Raw genomic sequence first — 13,807 nt, 5'->3', positions numbered from 1 at the left:
CATTGGCATGCTGCATGTACATTGGTAGGCTATATGTACATTGGTAGGCTATATGTACATTGGCAGGTTGTATGTACATTGGCAGGCTGTATGTACATTGGCATGCTGCATGTACATTGGTAGGCTGTATGTACATTGGCAGGCTATATGTACATTGGCAGGCTGTATGTACATTGGCAGGCTGTATGTACATTGGTAGGCTGTATGTACATTGGTAGGCTGCATGTACATTGGCAGGCTGTATGTACATTGGTAGGCTGTATGTACATTGGTAGGTTGTATGTACATTGGTAGGCTGCATGTACATTGGTAGGCTGTATGTACATTGGTAGGCTGTATGTACATTGGTAGGCTGCATGTACATTGGCAGGCTGTATGTACATTGGTAGGCTGCATGTACATTGGTAGGCTGTATGTACATTGGCAGGCTGTATGTACATTGGCAGGCTGTATGTACATTGGTAGGCTGTATGTACATTGGTAGGCTGTATGTACATTGGTAGGCTGCATGTACATTGGCAGGCTGTATGTACATTGGTAGGCTGTATGTACATTGGTAGGCTGCATGTACATTGGTAGGCTGTATGTACATTGGTAGGCTGTATGTACATTGGCAGGCTGTATGTACATTGGTAGGATGTATGTACATTGGTAGGCTGTATGTACATTGGTAGGCTGTATGTACATTGGTAGGCTGCATGTACATTGGTAGGCTGTATGTACATTGGCAGGCTGTATGTACATTGGTAGGCTGTATGTACATTGGCAGGTTGTATGTACATTGGTAGGCTGTATGTACATTGGTAGGCTGTATGTACATTGGCAGGTTGTATGTACATTGGTAGGCTGTATGTACATTGGCAGGCTGTATGTACATTGGTAGGCTGTATGTACATTGGCAGGTTGTATGTACATTGGTAGGCTGTATGTACATTGGTAGGCTGTATGCACATTGGTAGGCTGTATGTACATTGGTAGGCTGTATGTACATTGGCAGGCTGTATGTACATTGGTAGGCTGTATGTACATTGGTAGGCTGTATGTACATTGGTAGGCTGTATGTACATTGGCAGGCTGTATGTACATTGGTAGGCTGTATGTACATTGGTAGGCTGTATGTACATTGGTAGGCTGTATGTACATTGGTAGGCTGTATGTACATTGGTAGGCTGTATGCACATTGGTAGGCTGTATGCACATTGGTAGGCTGTATGTACATTGGTAGGCTGTATGTACATTGGCAGGCTGTATGTACATTGGTAGGCTGTATGTACATTGGTAGGCTGTATGTACATTGGCAGGCTGTATGTACATTGGTAGGCTGTATGCACATTGGTAGGCTGTATGTACATTGGTAGGCTGTATGTACATTGGCAGGCTGTATGTACATTGGTAGGCTGTATGTACATTGGTAGGCTGTATGTACATTGGCAGGCTGTATGTACATTGGTAGGCTGTATGTACATTGGCAGGCTGTAACCATCACAAGGCTGCACAGGATTATTATGGAAAACGTAAATGAATCCTTCTATTTGGTTACATTTGTAACATGATAAAGATTGATATGCTGTTGATATTTATATGTAGGAGATGTGGAAAGCGGCAATACGAGTCCTGAATGTGTGTGGCCTGGCTTCTAACAGCTTATTCTGGGTCTAATGTATAGTACCCTTCATGACTGACTACAGAGGGCTTCCTTGATTAATATGACAACAGCTAATGAAGAGAAGGCTCTGCTGTGCACATTGCAGTGGCTAGATGATGTAGGTTCCCTTGCTAACTATCTCCAGTTGTTTAGGCAGCGCTTGTATTTTTCATTCCAGTCCCTTTCCATGGGTTATTAGTCAAACCACTCTAGGGGCTTCCATTCCAGTCCCTTTCCATGGGTTATTAGTCAAACCACTCTAGGGGCTTCCATTCCAGTCCCTTTCCATGGGTTGTTAGTCAAACCACTATAGGGGCTTCCATTCCAGTCCCTATCCATGGGTTGTTAGTCAAACCACTCTAGGGGCTTCCACTCCTTTCCAGTCCCTATCCATGGGTTATTAGTCAAACCACTCTAGGGGCTTCCACTCCTTTCCAGTCCCTATCCATGGGTTATTAGTCACACCACTCTAGGGGCTTCCACTCCTTTCCAGTCCCTATCCATGGGTTATTAGTCAAACCACTCTAGGGGCTTCCTTTCCAGTCCCTATCCATGGGTTATTAGTCAAACCACTCTAGGGGCTTCCACTCCTTTCCAGTCCCTATCCATGGGTTATTAGTCACACCACTCTAGGGGCTTCCATTCCAGTCCCTTTCCATGCGTTATTAGTCAAGCCACTCTAGGGGCTTCCACTCCACAAATAAATCACAAGTTATGGCAAAATGACCAGCGGAGGGAAGCCCATTTCTTCCCTGCATTATTTTACTGGTAATTAATATATTATATTATATTATATTCCTAATATATATATTCCCAGGATGTCTGTAGTTTTATATCACCTTTATTTTTAACCAAGCCCATGATGTGGCCATTCATGTGTTTCTTACGTCAATAAATGGAATATTTGACTGTTTATAAGTTCAGAGGGGGTGTTACAGACAGGCAAACACGTGTGAAAACAATAATTCACTGATTAAGTTAGTAATGAGAGCAGAGCAGTGAGAAAGAAAAATATCCCCTGGCACACGGTACAATGCTGACATTGTTCACTGAGGATCTGGCCATGAGAGTTATGAAGAACAAAAACACTATCTGTCCATTCTGGAATGAATGAGCCAAACAAACCAGCATATCACTATTTTAAGATTTCACTTTGGAGTCATGATAAATGAGTATAATACTTTTGATTCAACCAAAAACGATTCAAATGAATATACTGTTCACATAACATATTGTAATCAATCAAATATTGAATCATGTTTCCAGCTACAGGTCGCAATACTGTGACGCTGTGAACTTTCCTTCTCGATCCAAGCCTGATCTAAACCCGATCCAAGCCCGATCTAAACCCGATCCAAGCCCGATCCAAGAACTTAAATGGGGCTTCTCCTCATCCTGCATGCTTCCTCTAATACAGGGTCTCACCTCATCCCTCATGGTTCCTCTAATACAAGGTCTCACCTCATCCCTCATGCTTCCTCTAATACAGGGTCTCACCTCATCCCTCATGGTTCCTCTAATACAGGGTCTCACCTCATCCCTCATGCTTCCTCTAATACAGGGTCTCACCTCATCCTGCATGCTTCCTCTAATACGGGGTCTCACCTCATCCCTCATGCTTCCTCTAATACAGGGTCTCACCTCATCCTGCACGCTTCCTCTAATACAGGGTCTCACTTCATCCCTCATGCTTCCTCTAATACAGGGTCTCACCTCATCCCTCATGCTTCCTCTAATACAGGGTCTCACCTCATTCCTCATGCTTCCTCTAATACAGGGTCTCACCTCATCCTGCATGCTTCCTCTAATACAGGGTCTCACTTCATCCCTCATGCTTCCTCTAATACAGGGTCTCACCTCATCCTGCATGCTTCCTCTAATACAGGGTCTCACCTCATCCTGCATGCTTCCTCTAATACAGGGTCTCACCTCATCCCTCATGATTCCTCTGATACAGGGTCTCACCTCATCCTGCATGCATCCTCTAATACAGGGTCTCACCTCATCCCTCATGCTTCCTCTAATACAGGGTCTCACCTCATCCTGCATGCTTCCTCTAATACAGGGTCTCACCTCACCCTGCATGCTTCCTCTAATACAGGGTCTCACCTCATCCCTCATGCCTCCTCTAATACAGGGTCTCACCTCATCCCTCATGCTTCCTCTAATACAGGTTCTCACATCATCCCTCATGCTTCCTCTAATACAGGGTCTCACCTCATCCTGCATGCTTCCTCTAATACAGGGTCTCACCTCATCCCTCATGCTTCCTCTAATACAGGGTCTCACCTCATCCCTCATGCATCCTCTAATACAGGGTCTCACCTCATCCTGCGTGATTCCTCTAATAAAGGGTCTCACCTCATCCCTCATGCTTCCTCTAATACAGGGTCTCACCTCATCCTGCATGCTTCCTCTAATACAGGGTCTCACTTCATCCCTCATGCTTCCTCTAATACAGGGTCTCACCTCATCCCTCATGCTTCCTCTAATACAGGGTCTCACCTCATCCCTCATGCTTCCTCTAATACAGGGTCTCACCTCATCCTGCATGCTTCCTCTAATACAGGGTCTCACTTCATCCCTCATGCTTCCTCTAATACAGGGTCTCACCTCATCCTGCATGCTTCCTCTAATACAGGGTCTCACCTCATCCTGCATGCTTCCTCTAATACAGGGTCTCACCTCATCCCTCATGATTCCTCTGATACAGGGTCTCACCTCATCCTGCATGCATTCTCTAATACAGGGTCTCACCTCCTCCCTCATGCCTCCTCTAATACAGGGTCTCACCTCATCCTGCATGCTTCCTCTAATACAGGGTCTCACCTCATCCCTCATCCTTCCTCTAATACAGGGTCTCACCTCATCCCTCATGCTTCCTCTAATACAGGGTCTCACCTCATCCCTCATGCTTCCTCTAATACAGGGTCTCACCTCACCCTGCATGCTTCCTCTAATACAGGGTCTCACCTCACCCTGCATGCTTCCTCTAATACAGGGTCTCACCTCATCCCTCATGCTTCCTCTAATACAGGGTCTCACCTCATCCCTCATGCCTCCTCTAATACAGGGTCTCACCTCACCCTGCATGCTTCCTCTAATACAGGGTCTCACCTCACCCTGCATGCTTCCTCTAATACAGGGTCTCACCTCATCCCTCATGCTTCCTCTAATACAGGCATAGCATGGGTGATGAGACACTGCTGTTCATTAATACATTTTTTGGGGAAAATGGGTCAAATTCAGTAACATCCTGTTTTTCTCTAGCCTGATCCTGTAATTCTGAATGGTGTGTTTGGGACAGAGTGTATTGTGGTTCTTACTTTTAACCCTGCTGTTAAGTCACAGGTACAGCTCCTGGTAGGAACATTAACAAACATCAATGCTGTTCTCTTTAATTAGCTAGGCCTTCATCAGAGAGGCAGCGCATGCAGGAAAGTCAACCAGAGAGGTGGAATTATTGATGAAGTTATTGATGTCAGTGTTGTGTTCGAGACCAGGTAAAGCGAGACCGATTCAAGACCAAGACCGGAGCAAATTGAGTCCGAGTCAATACCAAGACAAGATTGGGGGACCGAGTCAAGACCAAGACAAGATTGGGGGACCGAGTCAAGACCAAGACCGGAGCAAATTGGGTCCGTGTCAAGGGGGGGGGGGTTGGACACCGGGAGGGAGACAAGGCATCTTAGACCGAGTCAAGATCGAGACTGGGAGGGGGACACGGCGTATGAGACCGAGTCAAGACCGATACCAGAACAATGCGAGTCCAATTCAAGACCATGGGAACACACAGTTACTCACGGAAGGAGAAAAAACAACGCTCCTTACTATACTTAACACACGGTACAAGTGAATAAACTGAGGAAAAAAACCTCAACGAACAACATGAAAAATAATCCCGCACAAATATACACACAGAAATTAAAGCAAACGAAAACCAGGTGTGAAAGACCCAAAGAGAAAACAAACAGAAAAGGAAAAATGGATCGGTGATGGCTAGTAGGCCGGCGACGCCGATCGCCGAGCAGCGCCCGAATAAGGCAAGTCAATTGAACAAATTCTTATTTACAATGACGGCCTCACGACTTCCACCGAAGGTGGTTCCTCTCCTTTTTTATTTTTTTTTCTACTGTGTTATTGACTTGTTAATTGTTTACTCCATGTGTAACTCTGTGTTGTTTGCTCACACTGCTATGCTTTATCTTGGCCAGGTCGCAGTTGCAAATGAGAACTTGTTCTCAACTAGCCTACCTGGTTAAATAAAGGTGAAATAAAAAATTTAAAAAGGAGAGGAACCACCTTCGGTGGAAGTCGTGAGGCCGTCATTGTAAATAAGAATTTGTTCAATTGACTTGCCTAGTTAAATAAAGGTTAAATAAATACAAATAAATAAAATATGGATGTAGTTCAATGCATGAATAATATAATTCACCAATACATTTCTTGGTATTCCCAAAAATATTGCCATCAGGTTGTAAATCACAATTTCAGTTTCAATGACTCAATATTCTGGACAAAAACAGACAAATGTAAATAAGGCTGGGATTGTCAATATAATCAGACTAACCAAGGCAATGATCACAAATCAGTCATAACGTGGCTAATAGGCAAGCATATGTATTTATGTAGCAAACTAAAAACACAGAGCCTAACATTAGCTAGATAGCTAGCTAGCTAGCTGCTAGGAGGATATCTAGTCATTGGAAGAGTGGCTGAGTGACTAACTTTTTCCCCTCATATTGTTTTTTGGTGGCGATACACAGCTAGAGATGCAGGTGTCATTTGGTTTGCTAGCAAGGACTTGAACAACTGTTATCCAGTTAGCATATCTCTTGCATTCGCAACAATTCACAAAAAAATAATAGTTATTCAAGATCGCTCAAGATAACATGCAAACAGCCTAACCAGCTCTGCTACGGCAAGCAAAATGGTCAGAGTGAGGTGTGTTTGGAATTAGCTAGCTAGCAAGCTAGCCAACTTTAGCCAGTTAGCTTGGGTGCTTGGTTTGGACAAGCATGCATTGGCAGACAACCTGCAGAAGGATGAGGGACCTATAATTCCCCATTGTTTATCCGTGCAAATTTGACAGCCAACAAGCTGAAGTGGGTTTATCTAATGTTCATTCATTAGATTTTAGCTCATCTTGCTCTGGTTAGCATCAGTTGTTGATCTTGTTGTTGTTTATGTGTATAACTGAGTGAGAGAGAGCCTATCATTTCATGGTTGTTTGATCAATAGTACTGTAAAGTTCCCAAATGTAAGAGGACTCCTGTGGTGTTTACATATTTGTAGAAATCCAATCAGGTGTGTTTTGTGGCTTTTGGCGAATGCGTTCTAGTGATCTAAAGGCGCACTGTTGCAACAGCCTGTAATCACAAGGTCCAGTTCAAAGTGAGTGATGGTAGGGCCTACTGCCTGTAATCACACAGTCCAGTTCAAAGTGAGTGATGGCAGGGCCTACTGCCTGTAAACACACAGTCCAGTTCAAAGTGAGTGATGGCAGGGCCTACTGCCTGTAAACACACAGTCCAGTTCAAAGTGAGTGATGGTAGGGCCTACTGCCTGTAAACACACAGTCCAGTTCAAAGTGAGTGATGGCAGGGCCTACTGCCTCTAATCGCAAGGTCCTGTTCAAAGTGAGTGATGGCAGGGCCTACTGCCTGTAATCACAAGGTCCAGTTCAAAGTGAGTGATGGCAGGGCCTACTGCCTGTAAACACAAGGTCCAGTTCAAAGTGAGTGATGGCAGGGCCTACTGCCTCTACATTTACATTTACATTTAAGTCATTTAGCAGACGCTCTTATCCAGATCACAAGGTCCTGTTCAAAGTGAGTGATGGCAGGGCCTACTGCCTGTAATCACAAGGTCCAGTTCAAAGTGAGTGATGGCAGGGCCTACTGCCTGTAAACACAAGGTCCAGTTCAAAGTGAGTGATGGCAGGGCCTACTGCCTGTAATCACAAGGTCAAGTTCAAAGTGAGTGATGGCAGGGCCTACTGCCTGTAAACACAAGGTCCAGTTCAAAGGAGTGATGGCAGGGCCTACTGCCTGTAAACACAAGGTCCAGTTCAAAGTGAGTGATGGCAGGGCCTACTGCCTGTAAACACACAGTCCAGTTCAAAGTGAGTGATGGCAGGGCCTACTGCCTGTAAACACACAGTCCAGTTCAAAGGGAGTGATGGCAGGGCCTACTGCCTGTAAACACACAGTCCAGTTCAAAGTGAGTGATGGCAGGGCCTACTGCCTGTAAACACACAGTCCAGTTCAAAGTGAGTGATGGCAGGGCCTACTGCCTGTAAACACAAAGTCCAGTTCAAAGTGAGTGATGGCAGGGCCTACTGCCTCTAATCACAAGGTCCTGTTCAAAGTGAGTGATGGCAGGGCCTACTGCCTGTAATCACAAGGTCCAGTTCAAAGTGAGTGATGGCAGGGCCTACTGCCTGTAAACACAAGGTCCAGTTCAAAGTGAGTGATGGCAGGGCCTACTGCCTGTAAACACAAGGTCCAGTTCAAAGTGAGTGATGGCAGGGCCTACTGCCTGTAATCACAAGGTCCTGTTCAAAGTGAGTGATGGCAGGGCCTACTGCCTGTAATCACAAGGTCCAGTTCAAAGTGAGTGATGGCAGGGCCTACTGCCTGTAAACACAAGGTCCAGTTCAAAGTGAGTGATGGCAGGGCCTACTGCCTCTAATCACAAGGTCCTGTTCAAAGTGAGTGATGGCAGGGCCTACTGCCTGTAAACACACAGTCCAGTTCAAAGGGAGTGATGGCAGGGCCTACTGCCTGTAAACACACAGTCCAGTTCAAAGTGAGTGATGGCAGAGCCTACTGCCTGTAATCACAAGGTCCAGTTCAAAGTGAGTGATGGCAGGGCCTACTGCCTGTAAACACAAGGTCCAGTTCAAAGTGAGTGATGGCAGGGCCTACTGCCTGTAATCACAAGGTCAAGTTCAAAGTGAGTGATGGCAGGGCCTACTGCCTGTAAACACACAGTCCAGTTCAAAGGGAGTGATGGCAGGGGCTACTGCCTGTAAACACACAGTCCAGTTCAAAGTGAGTGATGGCAGGGCCTACTGCCTGTAAACACACAGTCCAGTTCAAAGTGAGTGATGGCAGGGCCTACTGCCTGTAAACACACAGTCCAGTTCAAAGTGAGTGATGGCAGGGCCTACTGCCTGTAAACACACAGTCCAGTTCAAAGTGAGTGATGGCAGGGCCTACTGCCTGTAAACACACAGTCCAGTTCAAAGTGAGTGATGGCAGGGCCTACTGCCTGGAATCACAAGATCCAGTTCAAAGTGAGTGATGGCAGGGCCTACTGCCTGTAAACACAAGGTCCAGTTCAAAGTGAGTGATGGCAGGGCCTACTGCCTGTAATCACAAGGTCCAGTTCAAAGTAAGTGATGGCAGGGCCTACTGCCTGTAAACACACAGTCCAGTTCAAAGTAAGTGATGGCAGGGCCTACTGCCTGTAATCACAAGGTCCAGTTCAAAGTGAGTGATGGCAGGGCCTACTGCCTGTAAACACACAGTCCAGTTCAAAGTGAGTGATGGCAGGGTCTACTGCCTGTAATCACAAGGTCCAGTTCAAAGTGAGTGATGGCAGGGCCTACTGCCTGTAAACACACAGTCCAGTTCAAAGTGAGTGATGGCAGGGCCTACTGCCTGTAAACACACAGTCCAGTTCAAAGTGAGTGATGGCAGGGCCTACGGCCTGTAAACACACAGTCCAGTTCAAAGTGAGTGATGGCAGGGCCTACTGCCTGTAAACACACAGTCCATTTACATTTAAGTCATTTAGCAGACGCTCTTATCCAGAGCGACTTACAAATTGGTGCATTCACCTTATGACATCCAATGGAACAGCCACTTTACAATAGTGCATCTAAATCTTTTAAGGGGGGGTGAGAAGGATTACTTTATCCTATCCTAGGTATTCCTTAAAGAGGTGGGGTTTCAGGTGTCTCCGGAAGGTGGTGATTGACTCCGCTGTCCTGGCGTCGTGAGGGAGTTTGTTCCACCATTGGGGGGCCAGAGCAGCGAACAGTTTTGACTGGGCTGAGCGGGAACTGTACTTCCTCAGTGGTAGGGAGGCGAGCAGGCCAGAGGTGGATGAACGCAGTGCCCTTGTTTGGGTGTAGGGCCTGATCAGAGCCTGGAGGTACTGAGGTGCCGTTCCCCTCACAGCTCCGTAGGCAAGCACCATGTTCTTGTAGCGGACAGTCCAGTTCAAAGTGAGTGATGGCAGGGCCTACTGCCTGTAAACACACAGTCCAGTTCAAAGTGAGTGATGGCAGGGCCTACTGCCTGTAAACACACAGTCCAGTTCAAAGTGAGTGATGGCAGGGCCTACCGCCTGTAAACACACAGTCCAGTTCAAAGTGAATTATGGCAGGGCCTACTGCCTGTAAACACATGGTCCAGTTCAAAGTGAGTGATGGCAGGGCCTACTGCCTGTAAACACACAGTCCAGTTCAAAGTGAGTGATGGCAGGGCCTACTGCCTGTAAACACATGGTCCAGTTCAAAGTGAGTGATGGCAGGGCCTACTGCCTGTAAACACATGGTCCAGTTCAAAGTGAGTGATGGCAGGGCCTACTGCCTGTAAACACATGGTCCAGTTCAAAGTGAGTGATGGCAGGGCCTACTGCCTGTAAACACACAGTCCAGTTCAAAGTGAGTGATGGCAGGGCCTACTGACTGTAAACACACAGTCCAGTTCAAAGTGAGTGATGGCAGTGCCTACTGCCTGTAAACACACAGTCCAGTTCAAAGTGAGTGATGGCAGGGCCTACTGCCTGTAAACACAAGGTCCAGTTCAAAGTGAGTGATGGCAGGGCCTACTGCCTGTAAACACACGGTCCAGTTCCAGTTGCCTGTAAACACACAGTCCATTTCAAAGTGAGTGATGGCAGGGCCTACTGCCTGTAAACACACAGTCCAGTTCAAAGTGAGTGATGGCAGGGCCTACTGCCTGTAAACACACAGTCCAGTTCAAAGTGAGTGATGGCAGGGCCTACTGCCTGTAAACACACAGTCCAGTTCAAAGTGAGTGATGGCAGTGCCTACTGCCTGTAAACACACAGTCCAGTTCAAAGTGAGTGATGGCAGGGCCTACTGCCTGTAAACACACAGTCCAGTTCAAAGTGAATTATGGCAGGTCTGTGTGGTAAATGGCTTGTTTGAATAAAGGTCTACTGTATTTCTCATTGGCAATTTGTATTTGTATTTTTTTTCTTGATGAAGTTATTGGTGGATATCTTGAAGAAATTATTGGTGGATGTTGACAGGAGAGTCTAATCATGCTCCTCAAAGAAATCAACACATCACTGGCCTGTGTAGTGCAGAAATAAATAATTGCAGAGAACAAACAGAGGGTAGTGAGGTCTGCACAACGCATCACCGGGGGCAAACTACCTGCCCTCCAGGACACCTACACCACCCGATGTTACAGGAAGGCCATAAAGATCATCAAGGACAACAACCACCCGAGCCACTGCCTGTTCACCCCGCTATCATCCAGAAGGCGAGGTCAGTACAGGTGCATCAAAGCTGGGACCGAGAGACTGAAAAACAGCTTCTATCTCAAGGCCATCAGACTGTTAAACAGCCACCACTAACATTGAGTGGCTGCTGCCAACACACTGACACTGACTCAACTCCAGCCACTTTAATAATGGGAATTGATGGGAAATGATGTAAAATATATCACTAGCCACTTTAAACAATGCTACCTAATATAATGTTACATACCCTACATTATGCATCTATATACGTATATACTGTACTCTATATCATCGACTGCATCCTTATGTAATACATGTATCACTAGCCACTTTAACTATGCCACTTTGTTTACATACTCATCTCATATGTATATACTGTACTCGATACCATCTACTGTATCTTGCCTATGCTGCTCTGTACCATCACTCATTCATATATCTTTATGTACATATTCTTTATCCCCTTACACTGTGTATAAGACAGTAGTTTTGGAATTGTTAGTTAGATTACTTGTTGGTTATTACTGCATTGTCAAAACTAGAAGCACAAGCATTTCGCTACACTCGCATTAACATCTGCTAACCATGTGTATGTGACAAATAAAATTAGATTTGATTTGAAGATTGGGTTCTGTATTAGTACTGAGAGGGGGTGGTGGTGTCGGGGTGATGGGGGATTTTTTGTCCCATCTCTTCATAGCTCTCGAGGACTGCTGGGAATACAATTTTACAATCTGACCTCACAACACAAACCTCTACTACCCAACCCCCCCACTATCCTCCCATCTACCTCATTCTAGCTCAATTCCCATCTCGTTCTGCTCCAGTGGTGACTCACTTCAGCCCCTCAATATACACCTCCCTACCCTGCTAACCCCATCCTCTGTGTACTGAACCACCTTCTATCCCCCTCCTTCCCTCTGCTCCCCAATATTCACATTACCCTGCTGCTAAATGACCCCAGTGTTCCACCTGCGTGGCTCCCAGGAGGTTTAAGGGTTGGGGGGATCCAGGCCCCCTTGTTCTACTGAATGACTCCTTTCTACTCTGTGACCAGCTGCTTTCTGTTCTCACTGTGTTTATAGGATGTACAATGGAGAGAGACACACAGAAGCCCCCCACAGGCCTACCACTGATACAGCATCTTAAACATGACCAGAGAGCTGCCTCTAAAGGAATGTCCTCGCTCCTATGGATGCCGTGAATGGAATTGATTATCATTGAGCTCCCATGTGTAAAGTGTAAGATCCTCTATGGATTTTCAGATGGCCTTTATTACAAATCAATAAGCTAATTGAGAAAGAATGGGTGAAAGTAATAACTTTTCAGGCTCTAGAATTGAGTGTTATAATTGCATTGAGGTTGAGCTAAATTACGTCTAAGGTGCCAAAACTCACCTTAACCCATATAACTAGAGAGACTGAAACATCTGGAAGAATCAGCATACCTTTCAGCAATAGAGGCTCGACAACAGGACCACCATACCGAACAATGTACAGGACTGTGCAAGTTAACTGGTGCGTTGACCTTCGTTAACCTGCACAGTATTTTACTAGATTAAGTAACAGAGTTGTGTGGTCTTACCGTGGACGGTGAGGGTGGCCGACGCCTCCGCCCTGCCCACCATGTTCTCTGCCATGCAGGTGTAAGAACCCACGTCTGCAGAGGTCAGACGACGGATCTTCAGAGTGTGGTCCTCACGGATCTCATATCTGGAATATTCACAGGGAATCGGTCAAACACGCACGCGCACACACACCACATACCTTACAGTATGTGCTGATCACCAGACAGACAAAAGGGAGCAAGGCATCAAATAGAAAGAGAGAAAGGGATTGTGTTAAAGGGGGCCAGAAGATGAGTCATACAGTACAGTACCTTCCCTTGGGCAGGTCTCCGTCCTCTTTCCTCCAGCGGACGGTGGGAACTGGGTCGCCCCGGGCCTCACACCTGAACTCCACGCTCTGGTCCACCAGCACCACCTGGCTACCGGGACGCTTCATAAAGCTGGGTCGCTCTGCAGAGAGAGATGGCATAGCACAGGACTATTCAGTAAAAAGTATAGCATAGTATATCATAGCACAGGACTATTCAGTAAAAAGTATAGCATAGTATATCATAGCACAGGACTATTCAGTAAAAAGTATAGCATAGTATATCATAGCACAGGACTATTCAGTAAAAAGTATAGCATAGTATATCATAGCACAGGACTATTCAGTAAAAAGTATAGCATAGTATATCATAGCACAGGACTATTCAGTAAAAAGTATAGCATAGTATATCATAGCACAGTATATCATATCATATCAGTATATCATATCATAGCATAGAATAGTATAGCATAGTATATCATAGCATAGTATATCATATCATATCAGTATATCATATCATAGCATAGAATAGTAGAGCATAGTATATCATAGCATATCATAGCATAGTATATCATAGCACAGTATATCATATCAGTATATCATATCATAGCATAGAATAGTATAGCATAGTATATCATAGCATAGTATATCATATCATATCAGTATATCATAGCATAGAATAGTATAGCATAGTATGTCATAGCATAGTATATCATATCATATCAGTATATCATATCATAGCATAGAATAGTAGAGCATAGTATATCATAGCATAGTATAT

At 45.4% G+C, this 13,807-nt stretch overlaps 1 protein-coding gene across 1 annotated transcript in view; it reads right to left on the bottom strand.

Annotated features, from left to right (window-relative positions):
* Positions 1–13,807, bottom strand: part of LOC115120871 (roundabout homolog 1-like) — a 490,866-nt gene that overhangs the window by 126,141 nt on the left and 350,918 nt on the right. The window contains exons 6-7 of the mRNA XM_065000506.1: positions 13,031–13,169; positions 12,737–12,864 (exon numbers count right to left, since the gene is read on the bottom strand). Of these exons, the coding sequence (XP_064856578.1) occupies positions 12,737–12,864; positions 13,031–13,169 (267 nt within the window). The remainder of the gene's footprint in view (positions 1–12,736; positions 12,865–13,030; positions 13,170–13,807) is intronic.

This window comes from Oncorhynchus nerka, linkage group LG14 (genome assembly GCF_034236695.1).
Source record: "Oncorhynchus nerka isolate Pitt River linkage group LG14, Oner_Uvic_2.0, whole genome shotgun sequence".
NCBI classification, from domain to species: domain Eukaryota; kingdom Metazoa; phylum Chordata; class Actinopteri; order Salmoniformes; family Salmonidae; genus Oncorhynchus; species Oncorhynchus nerka.
The sequence above is the reverse complement of the archived record's forward strand: the minus strand, read 5'-3'. Positions and strand labels throughout refer to the sequence as shown.